This window comes from Pterocles gutturalis, unplaced genomic scaffold (assembly GCF_000699245.1).
Source record: "Pterocles gutturalis isolate BGI_N339 unplaced genomic scaffold, ASM69924v1 scaffold10441, whole genome shotgun sequence".
NCBI lineage: Eukaryota > Metazoa > Chordata > Aves > Pterocliformes > Pteroclidae > Pterocles > Pterocles gutturalis.
The window spans coordinates 9,925-25,070 of record NW_010097825.1 but is presented as its reverse complement, the minus strand read 5'-3'; the positions used below and the strand labels follow the sequence as shown (position 1 = coordinate 25,070).

General features: G+C 48.4%; 1 protein-coding gene across 1 annotated transcript; it reads right to left on the bottom strand.

The window, feature by feature from the left end:
• Positions 1-1,639: 1,639 nt before the first annotated feature.
• CD151 (CD151 molecule (Raph blood group)) lies at positions 1,640-14,770 on the bottom strand. The gene is made up of 7 exons (XM_010086653.1): positions 14,687-14,770; positions 13,309-13,500; positions 8,663-8,737; positions 6,140-6,244; positions 5,091-5,246; positions 2,852-2,938; positions 1,640-2,060 (listed from the first exon to the last, which is right to left on the bottom strand). Exons 1-7 carry the CDS (start codon positions 14,768-14,770, stop codon positions 2,001-2,003), a joined length of 759 nt encoding a protein of 252 aa, XP_010084955.1. The 3' UTR covers positions 1,640-2,000.
• Positions 14,771-15,146: the final 376 nt, after the last annotated feature.

The window sequence follows — 15,146 nt, the reverse complement described above, 5'->3', positions numbered from 1 at the left end:
AACAACACAATGGACACAAGCGAACCTACTGTTCATCTCTCATTCTTCCCAGCCTCTCCCAGCCCTGTACAACGTATCTGAAGGGAATGGGCAAAGGCAGCTATGAAGATATGCTTAAGAAACTAGAAATATTGCTTCAAGCAACATGCTCAATATTTTCCTCTTAGTTAGTAGTCAATACCTGTCAGGAACCTGATTATAACACAAGAAATAATTTAGAGATTTCTCCTTTAGATCATTACACAATAATTTAGATTTCTTTCCCCTCTTTCCTACGGCTGTGGAACCAAGGATACACCTCAGTTCCTCCACCCCTCTTTCTACATTAGTTAAGGATTATTTCATGGGGCTGATGTTCGTGGAAGCATTTCAGATTGACCTGCTCTGAATTTTAACTTGTCACCCTTTAGCACCAGTCCAAGATTTCTTCTCTGTGAAATAAAAAACCCACAATGCTGCAAGACCCTTTAGGGGTCTGGTTGAGTTTGCTCATGTTAACTCTCTGCTGCCAAGCACCAGAGCTCAGCCGTCACCGCTGAAAGGCCAGGAGAGGGGATACATTTGTTTATGAAAGGGTTTGTCTTCACTGCTCAGAAACCCCAAAACCCCACAGCCCTTTCTGCTTTGTAGGCATAACAGGCATAGCAGGAAGGTGAGAGCAAGACAAGAGGCACACAAGATCCTATGAATTTGGGCAAAGACCCTGTTGGCATCGCTACGGCACCAAGTCCACAGCAGCAATGATGTCTACGTCCCTTACGTATCCCGGATCCCAATGCAGAGCATATTCAGTTAAACCTATTCCTCTGCAGCAAACAGCCAGTTAACCCACTGCTACCAATTTACCAAGCACACTGGGGCAAACTGGTTGAAGCTGACTCTCCTGACCTTCTCAGCCATGACCAGTACAGTGGGCTTCCAGATCTCATTAAAGCCAGAAAACCCTTAGCTGATTAACGAACTCTTTGGAGGCTGATAAAACATTCATATATATTCATTTCCTGCCCAACAAACCTGGAGGTTCTAATTAGAAAAAACAAGCTGAGGGCATCTCTCACATATGAGATGTGAGAAGGTGTTTGCGCTAACCGGACAGGCCAAAGGGTAGCAAGATATGCCAGCTCCAAAACCAGACAACTCTTCACCAAACCTCAGCAGGCAGATAAGCAGGAGGAATTTTCTCACTCGCACTGGAAGCCACTCAACAAAACAGACTAGACCCAAGAGTATTAGAAAGTAGTCTATCTGCTCCAGAATCGCTGGGAGGCAAAAGGCCTCTTGCAGCTCCTAGTGGCACCGCGTTGGGGGAGGCTTCGAGGAAGAGGGGGAAGGAGTGCTGAAAAATACTAAGGCACCCATGTCTTGGCAACATCAGAGTCACGACGAGATTTCAGCTGCACCAAGGTGTGCTCCTGATCAGCAGGGGAGCAGCTCCTGCCCCAAGCAGCCAGGCAGGCATCCTTTCGGGCAGAGAACGGCTGTGTTAGGACATCAGTGCACACGCAGGGGGAGGGAGAGAAATCTTCCACGTGGGAGAGACTCGGCTCTGGCTCCAGCTCAGTGCAGAAACATCATCTGTCCTCACAGTCAACGCCAGGGGCTGCTGAGCCACTTCTCAGAGAGCAAACCATGGTTCTTGTAGAGGATCCTGATACCTTCATGTTGGCTCCTGAAAAGCCTCAAGAGAAACAGCCCTGGAGAAATCTTGCTTTGTAGTTCTATCATAGGACCGTTTTGCTAAAGCCTCCAGCAGAAGACCTGCAGCTCTCTTGTTTCTTGACAATGAAGAGGTCCCGCTGAACTCCTGGCTGCCTTGTACACAACAAGGAAGGTGACCTTCCCCCAGGGGTGCAGGTAAGGCGGTGTGTGGTTTGAGAGGCATTTAACTACAGAGCCGAGTCCTCAGGTTACAGACACTTCTGTGGCGGTGCTGGAGAGTGGGCAGGTTGGCAGGCACTAAGGGAAGTGGCAGAGGGGGAGCAACAGAGTTCCTGCAGCTATTAATATGGTTCCGGCTTTAAACTCCTGTACAAGCAGCAGGTGAAAATCATCCCGAAGATCTACAGGGTGTAAAGAGAAGAGAGAAATGCATGAAAAACCAGAACGGATGCAGTGGAGGCAGCAGCTTGCAAACTAACAGCCTGGATGCAGACTGGAGCGGCGCTAGCTCCTGCCTGGGGATACTGCACTCCATCTTGCAATAAGCAGCCAGAGGGAACATAATCTGTGCTAATCCTCACAATGAACCACCAGCAGTTTCTCTGGGATGTGATTTGGCTATTTGCCAGGACAAAGCGGAAGATGAGGAACTCCCAAGGGCATCTGTATCTGGACGAAAAGAACATCCTGTGCCCTCCCCTCTAAAATGGGAATGGGGGGCATCCATATCCTACCCCTTTATTCATCACCCTCTCCCAAATCATTTGCAGACTGCAGTTCCTCAACATGACACAGCTGAGGGAGAAACTCCAGATGACTTAATCCTAACAAACCAGGGTAGGAAACTCCTCCAGACCGGCTCTGCAGCAGCAGAGGCAACCACAGCACATCCCACAAGAGGTCTCTCTCAGGCTGCAAACCGCCTGGCCATGCCCTTCCCACAGCCCTGCAGCAGAAGGCTCGACCCCTTGCCCAGCTGGTTGCACTTTTTTCACCAGAAGCAAATTTCACAGACCTGCAGAAGAGGCTTTTGTTTCGGAGCTAGTGAATCCTCAAGCCCCCGAAGTACCTGGCAACTTCTCCTTGCCAGGAAGGGAAGAGCCTAAAACATCTGATTTTTTCCATCCCTCAGCTCTAGGGTTCTTTGAACTTCTGCCCAGCATCCCCAGAACTCCATGCAGCCCCCTTTTACCTGCACGCAAGCAATGCTGATCCCCACTGCTCCAATAATTTTCAGATGCTCTTGAATGAAGTTTTCCAGCTTGGTAATGCAACCGCTCTGCAGGGTGAAAGGAGGGACATGGAATATCAGCTTCACTTTAACCCCTTGTTCACTTTAATCCAACAGACCCTTGAAAGCAAGGCTATAAAAAGCCGTGTCTGTGAGCAACCTCTTCCCCCAGCACCACTGGAGCAGCTACACGGATGGTGTAAACTGCATCATGTTTTGTATTGTTCTGGACCTACTGGTTCAGGAACTGTCAAACAAATCCAACACAGCTGCTAGCTGGACAGGAGAAATGCACCAGAACCAGCCACATCACACACAGGGAGTTTATCATTTCCTCCGAGATACGTGGAGAAAGGTTCCCTTGCTCACTGCCTAACACATACGGAGCCTTTTAAGAGTAAATTCCTCCCACTGCTACTTATGACAATGAGTTTCAGGGTGGCCTGGAGATGCCTGGCTCTGCCAGCCCCTGCATCCTCGGCTGGCAGCATGACCTCTCCCTTCCCCTTTCCAGACCAAGTTTTTGTTGTCATAAGGCTAAAATAAATCACTAAAACCATTCTGGGGTTTTTTTTTTTTTTTGGAAGAGTTCTCTTTAAATAATTGAACTGTTTAATGTACTGAGGCAGGTTTTCCATGGTGACATCAGGGGGATTTATTGTGTAGGCTCCAGCAGTGCCCCAAAGGTCCTGGGGGCCCTCCTGCCCCAGGAGCTTATAGTGAACACAGACATCTACAAGCACGCAGCCCTCCAGGGAGTGATGGCAAAGGCCTCACTTTTCCCATGCCAACATTAGGTTTTAGAGTCAGCCCCAGCTGCCCTGATAGGAAGCCGTTACTCTAGTTGCCTGATCTGACCCTTTTCTATGTTTTTCTTCCCCAAAGCCACTAAAACCCTTTCTGAACTCTGACTGAGACCTCATACAATGACATGCAGCATCTGGCTGTAGATCCAAACCTCCCCTTACATCTTTTTCTCCTCTAGAGCTAGCCCAATACATCTGGCAGCATACAGGGCCTCTCTGAATGCAGCTGGGCAGCCACCTCCAGCTTCACGCAGCAGAGAGGCTGGGAATCGCCAGCCCTGCTTCTCCAGCGGCTGCGGGTTTCCACTCTCAGAAACACCTCACCAGCCCTTCGACTCTCTTCTGTACATCCTTGCTGGGACTTGCCTGGAAGGCATAAACCTTATGGGAAAGCCTTCTTCCTAAAGAGCAAATCCCAGCCAAGCAGCTAGACATCAGTGGGGTTTTGCTAGATCAGAAAGACTGGACTTCCCTCTCCCTGTTCATTCCCCAAAGACAGATGTTTGGTTTCCTTTTAGCTGTTTGAGTTGCCTGGCTTAATGGCAGAAGTTATTCACACTCCTCTTCCGAGTCCTGCTCAAAGAACAGACTGCGAGAAGAAATACCTGCTTTGAAGGAGCCACATCTTCATCCACAGCCCTCCTTAACTCTCAGGGGACAGGAACAAGCAAAAAGATCCAGTTGCTGCTCCCCAGGCTCTGTATGTCCAGCCAAGGACTGAAGCCAGAAAAAGGACTCTGCTACCCCATAAAGACCATCACAGCAAGCAAGTTAAAGCCAGGGGCAGGACTGGAGAGTGCCAAAATAAATGCAAGAACTTTTACCAGCTTTAACAGGGTGAGTAGATGGTCTGAAAGCTACCTGTTTACTTACTTAGCTAGTCAGCCATTCAATTTGCTTCTTCTAGAGACAAGACAAGCCCCTCTATCTCAATTCCATCATTCTTTTCTGGCACTGGCCTAATTTGCCTGCTCCAGGCCCATCTTTCTTCCCCATGTGCTATTTCTTCCTGCTGTAGGTCAAATCCCACTGTCTCAGTCAAGGACCAGAAGTATCTCCATTTGCATCTCACTGAGTAATTCCAGCAACAGCTGAGTCAAATGCAGGGCTTGCATCCAAGTCCCTTTCCAGAACTAACAACCTCTCCCACTTCCCCCAATCGCTAGCACACTCTGGAGTAACAAATATAATTTACTATTTTTCACTATATCTACATATAAAATAATAGCCTAGATGGCTGAGAGCTCAACTAGATAAACAAATTCTGCTTTCTAAGGAATCCTACTGACTTTGAAACCTACCGACAGTTTGCAGCATCAACCCACCAGCCTCCCTCCCTGACCAGCTGCGGTACACACTGTGGCAGGTGGCCCTGAAGCCCTCTGGCTCTTTACCTCCTTGTAGATGTTAGAAGGATGGTCTCGGCGGCCACACAGGTCAGTTATCGTCTTACAGCAGCTGTCTGGGACTTTCCGTCCATTGGCCTCTGGTGATTTGATCCACAGGCTGTCAGCCCAGTCCGTGTAGTTGTTGCTCCCGCAGCACTTGAACTGCACGCACACAGAGCAAAGGCTGAGCCTGCGAGCGCTGCAACCTCCTTCTCCCTCCAGCCTCCCACACCGAGCCCTGGGCTTCACCCTCCTTTGCACAGAGACTCCAGCTACTTCACGGGTTTCTTTTTTTTTTTTTTAGGCTACTGTAATTTTTAGTGAGTCTTGTGTTCAGAGTCCCCAAAATGGCCATTAAGTATCAGCTTCATTCATCTTCCAGCAGCTGTGACTTTTGGTTACTGCTAGGATGAACTGTAACCAGAGCGCATCTGCAGCTGCCTCAGCTCCTAGCCACTCAACTGGAGTGTTAGTGGTGCTAAGACAGTAAGTTTAACAACCAGTGACTACTGGAAACGCACCTGCTAAGGCAGTATGTGTATAGCAGGCCCCATGCTTCGAAAGTGCCTGCCCAGAGGTTCTTTCGGTGGGAAAGCCCGTCAGAACGGCGGCAGCCCTAACCTGAACCGCCCCAAGCCAGGCACAGCTGGCAACAGCAGCAGGAAGGCTCTGCGTTCATCACATCTGGCTCTCTAGGGCACTGAGGAGCTTAATGAAAAATGCCAGTGATTTCTCCAAAGCTTTGAAGTGGTAAGTACAACCAGCTGTCAGAGGGACTTGGCAGCTCCAGTTCACTCTGGGAGCAATTCCGATGTTTACCCAGTGCTACTGGGCATGCAATCAGAGATCACATCATGCACCTCTGCCAGTTGCACAGCCCAGGCTATGCACCGCACCCTGCCCAGCCTTGTCTTGAATCAGAAGCAGCACAACATACCCTCAGCGTTCAGAAGAAACATCTGTATGCTGAATGTCAAGAGCCCACAATGCCTTTTGTGCATTTGATCTTAAGCCCTGCAGTGGCATTAATTCTCCCCGCCTCTAGAGATACCCACCTCCTGCTGCAGTTTGTCTACTGCGCTGGTAACGCTCTCTTCTCCCTCCTTCCGGTACTTCTGGGTCATGGTGTTCTTCAAATTTTGTTTCAGTTCCATGCTCAGCTGAATGGGAGAGACAAGTGGGATCAAATCACGAGTCAAACTCACCCCTCGGAGCAACCCAGAGCCCTGCGTACGTTGCATTGCCTTTGCTCCGAGAGAAAAGCAGAGCAGGAGCTACAGCTTCCTTTGAGATGATCCTCCAAAGCTGGGACTGGACTGGCTGATTTCAAATTGGTTACATATCACACCTCCATTTTAATAAATAGAAGGAGGTGCTTCAGGACCAAATTTCAGCCTGTTCTACATGTCACCATATGGATCCTCACCATGAATATGCAAGATTGCCAGGACATGTCTGCATCAAAAGAGAACACAAAACTGTGCCTGTTTAGATATGAATAAGCCTATGAGACCACATGTAGTCTTCTCCCTCTGAAGCCTGTGACAAACTAGTAAAAAACAAATCACGCTGTCCAGGAGCAGGAAGAAATCAAGAGTCCTGGGCGTGCTGGACTGAAGCCACATAGTCTGAATAGCTCTTGTATCAGCATCAAAAAGGAGGGCATAGGAGGGAATTAAGCGTGCGATGGCAGAAGTACTGCAAGACATTTCTTGAATAACAGTGACAGAGAGGCGAAGTCTGATTTTGGAAGTACAGAATTTCTGAGAGCATCATAAATCACTGGTGATGGGATTAAAAACACTTATTCCTGTGAAGGCACTTTTCATCCAGCCAAATTCTTCTCACCAATCCAGGCAACAGCCAAGAAGTGCCAAAGAGCTGCATCCTTTTTTTGCCATCCTTTCATCAAGGATATAGCTGTGAAATTCTAAGCTTCCTATACCAATAAACAACATCAACATATATTTTAGATGGGGTCAACGAGAGAAACAGGTGGGTAGCCTCTCTATACACCTTTTATTCGCCCCAGTAAGTAGTAAATGAGAGGTCAAGCACCTGGTTGTGCTGAACTGCGCAAAATACACTCTGCAGTTTATTCTCCCTTTGAAACACTTCTTTCCAACCCCATGTGTCAAATGGGGAGAACACTTACCTCACACAGATAAGAGGCTTCATTCATTAATATTTGCAAAATGCTTTGAGATCCTGGGCTGGGAAGTACTACAGAAGTGCAAAGGACTTAGAGCATTAAAAAGAAAGGAAAAGTTCAGCAGCTGGAAGTCATCAGAGGCAAATAAAGCGGAGAGTCCATTAGCAGAATGATTACCTGGGAGAAAAGCAGTTACCTGCGGGTTCACGGGGAAGTATTGCAGCATGGAATAGAGATAACAAAAGAAACAGTTTAGACATGGACATGCAAGCCTTAGACACCAATAAAAGGGCTGAAATAAAAGCAGGAGCAAACAGCACAAGCAGCCTGCAACCAAAAAGGAAGGGGGAGTTGTCAGCCAGAGGGCAATGGGAAGTGCAGCTAGTGGTAAGAGATGCGGTCAAGCGGTCTAAAGCACTCAAGGGTACAGCTCCAAGTATGCTGTCCCTTATTTCAACCTAAGGATCAGCCCCTCTTCATCCACTGTCATGTATAAACCTTGTGCCTCTGCAGGGATGGATGGACAGCCCTTGGCTTCTTCCCTTGCCTGCCAGGATTGATCTTTCCCTGTTAAATATGCACACTCATGCCACAGCTCCCTCCTGGTAGGAGCTAGCACCGTTCTCTGGCTCCTCACAAACGGCCAGTGCCCATCTGAGTGAGGCAGAGCACAGAAGGCTCAGGAGAAAAAGGAATGGCAGGGAATCCTGGCAGCTGCTTTTCAGACAGCCAATTGACAGCATCATAATTTGCCATTTCCAAACAATTTCCAGGCATGAGAGCAACTTCCCAGGCTCTTTGTGCCTCGGTGGCTCGACTCCCTTTGAAAACTAAGTCCTGACTTAAGGCTCTGCTCTCTGCAACTGCAGAAGTGCCAAGCTACAACCGCAGCTGTTGGGAGCCTGCGCTGATCTCCAGCCCCTCGGCTGGGCTGGTTAAGTAAAGCTCTCAAAAACTGCTTGACCTGAAAGGACCTCTCAGCTGGACCATTCGTTATCTTTGCCAGTTCAGAAGTCTGGCAGCTCACTTGCTGGGTGCAGCAGGAACTGTTCCTATGTCCTGAATACACTAAGTGCTGCTAATGTGATTTCAGTTGCTTGCACTATGGCTTGAAGGGCATTAGGAGAGTTCCTAGATCTACACAGCCGCAAAAATTGTCTTCTAAAAGGTTCTTCAGAAAAATAGTGCACAAAGGTGAACCACAGGAACGAGCTGAGCAGCCTCCCTGGAGTAACCACCACCACTTTGTCGAGAATAGTAAATAATCCAAGGTCTCCCGTTATGGGGAGGGGAGTGAGTACAGACATGGGGAAAGGTGAACCACAACCAGACCCCAGGTCCCAAGCCCCAATTCCAGCTGGAGAAATGGGATAAGCAGCTGTTTTCTTTCCCTGGTTTGAGTGTCTAAGGACTCATGTCCACTCACCTGCTGGTAGTAGATATAGGCCAGGATTCCAGCAATGATCTCCAGGAGAAAGATGCACAGCAACAATATGAAGTACTGTAAAATAATGGGAATAGCAGGACATTAGAACAGAATGGAAAGAGATGCCAGGAGACAGCTTTCCATTAGCTGGTGATGTCTGCATCAATGCTTCTCTGCAGCAGTGTTCAAAGGCAGGGGCTGGGATTAAGACCTCTGTAGGGTAGGAAAGGAACAATCCCAGAGATTAAAAAAAAAAAAAAACCAAACCCCAAACCACAGGATAACTGAAGACAAGCAGCAGCAAGTGTGAGTTTAACTCACAGAGCCAGAGGGATGTAGAGAATGGAGAAGTGCAGGCAGCTGAGATAAGATTACTGGGCAAAGGAAAGCGGTTGCTGGATAACCTGGTGACTACACTCAATATTATATAAGATTACTGGGCAAAGGAAAGCGGTTCCTCGATAACCTGGTGACTACACTCAATATTACAGAAAACATCTGATTCTGCCATACAAAAAAATTGAAAACTTTTGTTTGTTTTGATATTGTTTAAGGCATTTCACCAAGTTACTAAGGAGCAATGTATGTTATAAGGATGATTCAATAAAGCAACAAAGGGCCCGGTTCACCAAGGATATAGCAGACCACCTAAGCATAAGCTTAAACCACAGATTTATGTTTCCAGTGACTTCTGTGGGGCTCAACCACAGGCTGAAGGGCACTACTGAAGCAGATGGACTTTAGTACTGATTCACACCCAGGACTGTGCTGCTGAATTAGGATCTAGACGGAAAAGTTCAATATCTTGAAACCAAAGTGAGAAGAGCTCTTAGAAGGCTAAGAGGAGGACATGACTATTTCTTCAAAGGGCTCAATGGCAGTGAAATGGAAAGGGATGTGCCCTGCTTACCACACAGAGAATCAAATGGACAGTACAGAAAACTCTTTGGGAGCACTGTTCTTCTACACAAACAGCAAGGGAAGCCAAACCTATGAGGAGGAACATGTATACTAGATTAAAAGGACTGGGAAGGTCTGAAGACAGAGGGTGACGCAGCCCCTCCCTCCTTAGGGTCAAAGAGAGCTTTTGAGGGAGAACCCCTGTACTGACACACAGCCCCTGCCTTGCTCCTGGGTAGCAATGAGAGTTTCTTTACAGATCCAGACTACTAAAATAATCTTTTGGTAGATAAAGCTAAAGAGACACCAGTTCCAGCCATAACAAGGACCTCGGGCCAAGAGCTGGCCTTCCCAGGACAAAACAAACAAGATATCTCCCATTTTCTGTAACCCTTGCTCGAGGGTCACACTCCCACCGTGCGCCCTCCTTCGCTAGGTACTTCCAAGCCCCTTTGCAGGAGAAAAGTGACACAGACAAACACTGAGGCTTCCTCTTTCACCCCTGCTGCGATTCAGCAGCTGTGAAGGATGGACAGCTGGGTTTTATCTGCAGACCAAGCTTTAATCTGAGCACACAATCTCAGGCTTTCACTGCCCAGCCCCACACCATCCCCAGGCGGCCCAACACTGACCATCTCTACAGACGCCTGTACAAGGTACCCATTCATTCCAGGAGAATGAGTCACCCAGAAGAGTGTGGGATAGCTAAAGGCTGGTCTCAGCACTCCCAGGAGGTTGAGAGGGGGCAAGAAAGGACTGGCATGCCTTGACACAAGGGCTGGCTTTCTTTTGTTGGGACTTAGTTATGTCCTAACTGTTCTGACATCATCTCTCTCCAAGGAGGGGGCTGGAGGGTGGCAGGATGATGACAACCACCAATGAGCTGGGAAGTTTATTTCTTTTTCCCTGCTGTGTCGTCATGTCAGAGGCATTCAGGTAGAGCCAAGTTGTGTCACCACGGCTTGGCTCATTGTGCTGGCTTACGTTGGATAGAAACAAACATGGAACCAGCAGACCTTGAAAAATCAGAGCCACAAGGCCCTTGTAAAACCTCGTAAGGGAGGTTATTGCATCTGCCACCCACACATCCAACCTGTCTCTGCTGATGCACTGTATCACTACTCTTATCTCAGTCTTGTTGTTCCCTCAGGGCCACCTCCAAGTATGCCGAAACTGGCATGCAGCAGCTTTCACTCTGGACACACACAGAGCACATGGCTGCTCTCCTTGCTCGCCACGAGGAACTGCAGGGCTTCCTTACCCAGGGCTGCTCTGCGAGGAGCAGGCCAGCTCCAGCACAGAGCTGCGGGGACATGCCCAACTTGCTTCCCAAGAGGCTGTGAAACAAGTCAGAAATGTGGGATCACCCAAAGGCCTGTAGCAGACACATGCCTGGACTTGGGTGGGCTCGGGGCACAATTTACTCTTGCTCTGGCTCCAAGCCCGAGCCGGGGCCACCTGGCATCTTCTCAAGACTTACAGGGCCCAGATTTCTTCCACCCAGCTTCAAGTTTTTGAGTGAAGCTTTTGTGTGTTTTCTCTGAATAACCCAAAGAAAGGTTCAACCCACCTACAATCCAAATCGCTCTCTGGAGAGATCTTTCCACTACATGAAGAAGAGAAACATAGCAACTGTACTCCTAAATCAGCAATCTCACTTTAGTGGGAGGGCTCCAAGCTGAAATGCAGCAGGAACAGAAATCATAACCAATGCGCTCCCTTCTCCCTATCCAAGGTAGATAACCAGACACGGCAGTGTCGGGGCCAAGCCTGAAGAAAGCCACTTTCTTTCTTTATATGCAAGGTCTTCTATGGGATGTGTCCTTTCCTGAGACTCCTGACTGCATACTTTTGTGTAGGAAAGCATTAGTCTCGTCAATATTGTAGTAGCCCGTGGACTTGTGAAGAGCTGGACAGCAGCACCGTGGCCAGCCAGGCTGCAGATCCACTGCCACGCCTGCTCACAGCGCCAGAGAAACTCCCCATCTGCTGCCCAAGCCTCAGCACATCACCCGGCTAAGGAGGGACACAGGGAAGGCAAAAAAGCACCGACATAAAATATAGCACAGCTGTGAGTGATGAGCAATGAAATACTATGAAGAGCCCTGAAGTGGGCCCATAAACTCACAGCTAGATAGAAAGGCAGCAGAAAATGTCACAGCTTCCTGAGTCTTCAACAGAAAAACCAGAGACACATTCTATAAGCAGCATCCAAAGCTGTCAATAACTGATTTTTAAAAGCACCAAGGAGGCACTGGAGAGAGCGGAGAGCGCCGCTTACAGCGCTCCCTCCATATTTACATAGGTCTCTGGTACAGAGAGAAACTGGGACAGGCTGGCACAGCCCCAGGGCGCTGACGGTGGAGCTGTCAGGATTCCTGCCTGAGCTCAGAGCTGGCAAAGGCCCCCAGCCAGGCTCACCCAGCCCTGGCAAGCACAGCCCTCTCTCTTGTGTGGATTACTCACCCACAACCAGAGCGCAGCACAAGTGAGAAGAGACAATAGGCCTGTCACGACCAGCCACTCCAAAGGGACGCGTGGTGTTAGGACACAGAGCGACCTTTTGTTCTCAAGAGACAATTATTAGTTTTCTGTGGCAGGGTAACAAAGAGAACCCCACCGGATTTTCATCTGAAGCTTCTGGCTGAGGCAAAAAAGACAACAGGAGATCTCTCTGGCATGGGAAGTAAGTGAAGCAAGGCCAAAACGGACTGCCACAGACCAGGAGCCTAATGAACAAGCACCAGCAATGTACACACAGTGTCTCCTGGGTTACATCCTCCCTTCCTGGCCCTCCTCTGCCTCTCACAGGGATTCCCAGCCCTTCAAAGCAGTGGCACAAGCATCAGGCTTGCTCCTGACTCCTATTTCTGCTCCTCTATCCAAACAACACAGGGGAAATGGGACAGTCAGGGGAATCTGCAAAGGATTTGCAAAGGAAGGAGCTGGTGAAGTTGCTGAAGAATCCTTTTCTGTGACTGTGAAATCAAAGACCCACTGATTGTTACTTCAGTCACTGCACTCGCCACTGTAGCCCAGATCCAGGGACTGCTGCCACACTCCAGACCGAAAGCAAGATTTGAGATGGAGGAAGCTGAACAGAAACCTTAGGGATGGTCAAAAACTTCAGCGTAGATGGCTGAGCTCAGAAGTAACACAGGGAATGGTGTAAAAGAAGGAGCAGATTATCAAAACACTGTGGCTTCTTTTGTGGAAGCAAAATTAAAACTTTTTTTTTGCAACTAAAGAAACCATTCATTGGAAATGTTACGATTTTTTACAAGAAAGCGATAAAGCGTGTTAATTTGCCTTGAACTTAGTGTCATTAAAGCCAGTTTTGTTACAGGTCTCTCATAACTTCCTCTCTCTTCACATTTTCCGAAAGAGAATATGGGATGGGTAGGGAAGAAGGAAGAGAAAAAAGCCATGAGATTTTGTTTTGAATAGTTTCAAACAGACGTTCTTACACAAAGTCTAGGTATTACAATTATACTTTGTACTTTTGAACCATGCAGTGGTAAGCATGTTCTTTGGGTGGACAGAAGGAAATGTTCTACAGTAGAACGTGCCCCCCAGGACAAGGACAGAACTGCTGTTAGGAGCTGGAGTCCTTAGTGGTATCTGCTGTAGGACAAACAAATAAGGTTGGTGCAGAACACCACCACGGTGCTTCCCTCCCTGCCAGTACGGTTAAAGATAAAATGGGGTGAATCTTCCTCCAAACAAAACAACCAAGCAAAACTTACCACTCTTAGCAAATTCCGACGTTCTTTGAAGGTGGCACAGCAACCAAGGATCCCAGTAACCATGACAACCACCCCAGCCACCACCAGAATATAAGCCGTTGCTGAATACGTGCTGGAGGAGAGCAGGCTGATGTAGTCACTCTTCTCAGCTAGGGTCCAGGCGCCCACTGCCATCACGGCCCCACCAGCCAGCTGGGTAGAGAGAGAAGCACGCAAATGAGAGGCATCTGATGCACAAACTTCCTCACCTCCCAGAGGAACTGTACTGGGAGATGAGGATGTGCCTCAGCTCCATAAGCTGAGCCAAAGATGATCTATACTAAAGCAAGGACTCCCAGAGATGTCCCTGGGACCAGGAGCAGGACCCAGTGCACTGGGAGGGGCTGGGCTCCAAGGTGGCTGGTTTTGCACCCCAGCCAGCCCGAGACCCAAGCTCTCTGGAGCATCTACCTATGCACAGCAATTCATACTTGGACCAGAGCCTTCCCAAACGTAGCCACACTGTTATCTAGGCAAATTAAAAAAAAAAGTCAAATCTATTGGGGTGCTACCTGGCAGCAGAGGGGAAAAAAACAGCTCTAGATCAGCAAGCTTTCAACTATCTGTCAGGCAGCAAGACTACCAGTAAATGACAACCATGCCCAATATCTCCTTCCTATACTATACATCTGGAGAGAAAGCAGCTAAGGAGCTAAACAGAGCCTGGCTAACAGCCTGGCTGGTTAAACTCTAACCCTTACAGCAAATGAACATGGAAAAGCCAACCAGACTCCCAGCAGTCCCTTCTCTCTTTGCAAGCCTTGTGTTTCTGGAGGGTTTTATGCACCTTCTGGTAAGCTCAGACAGTTTTCCTTACAGGTATGACCTGGACACTCCAATGCTCTGTCCCAAGCAGCAAAGGAAAAAACAATCCTTTGGCATCAGTAACTTTCTGGTGGAAAGCATGACTCTAGGAAGCTCTACGGTGAACCCATCTGCAAAAAGGTGTTTGTTATCTAGCTGTCACAACCCACTGCCAGGACTCCCTCTGCCATTCTGAGAGGAGGAGTGGCAAGACAAGACAGTGGGGTCCTCAGGCTCCCTGGAAAAGCAAGCCAGGTGAAAAAACAAAGCAGAGACACATCATGTTTTCAGGCTCCCTGTTATTTTCTGTACTTCATAACACGACCTAGAAACAGCCAGATACTACAGTGTCAAACTTCTGCAGCCTGGGCAGGCAAGCCCAAGGGATGGGATTTCACCCCACAGGATGAAATCTGTGTCCTACTGATGTCAGCGCTTTTTCCTAAAGACTTCATCAAGCCCAAGATTTCTGTGCCCCTGACACCAAAACGGCAGTGCCATCTCAGTGCCTCTGAAACAGACTGAAGCTTCTTACCCAGAAAAAAAAGTTGAAGATGAAGAGCAGGTACTTGAGACAGATGGTCCCACATGTTTCCTTCTTTTCTGTATACTCGCGCATCTTTAAGGCTCAGCAAGTTCCTGAAAAAAAAAAAAATCAGAAAAGCTTGATTTAGTCAGCCATCACACCCCTTCTCCCAAAAGGCCAGCCTTACTGCTCTCCTCCTGCAAGAACTCACACTTATCACCTTTTGCTGAAGTAAGCCAGTGAGCAAGCCACTCAGTTGACCTCCGGGATACCAGGAGTGCTTGCTTAGATCAAGAGCTCTTGCACCCATTGAGGTGACCTACACAGCACGAGACCGCGCACAGCGTGAACGGGAGGCAGACTGTACCAGCATGGGGCCTTCCTGTCCTGCCTTCATCCTCCTCTTCTCTCCCCATCCCGCTGTGACTTCTGGAGACTCATTTTCCTTTAGATCAATACTTGCAGTGGA

Excerpts from the sequence above, each read along its gene's own strand:
- CD151 (XM_010086653.1), bottom strand. The coding sequence starts at position 14,770 with ATGCGCGAGTATACAGAAAAGAAGGAAACATGTGGGACCATCTGTCTC. Across the intron at positions 8,738-13,308 it reads GTCGGAATTTGCTAAGAGTG|TACTTCATATTGTTGCTGTG; the intron begins GTAAGTTTTGCT and ends ATTATTTTACAG. Across the intron at positions 6,245-8,662 it reads CCTATATCTACTACCAGCAG|CTGAGCATGGAACTGAAACA; the intron begins GTGAGTGGACAT and ends TCTCCCATTCAG.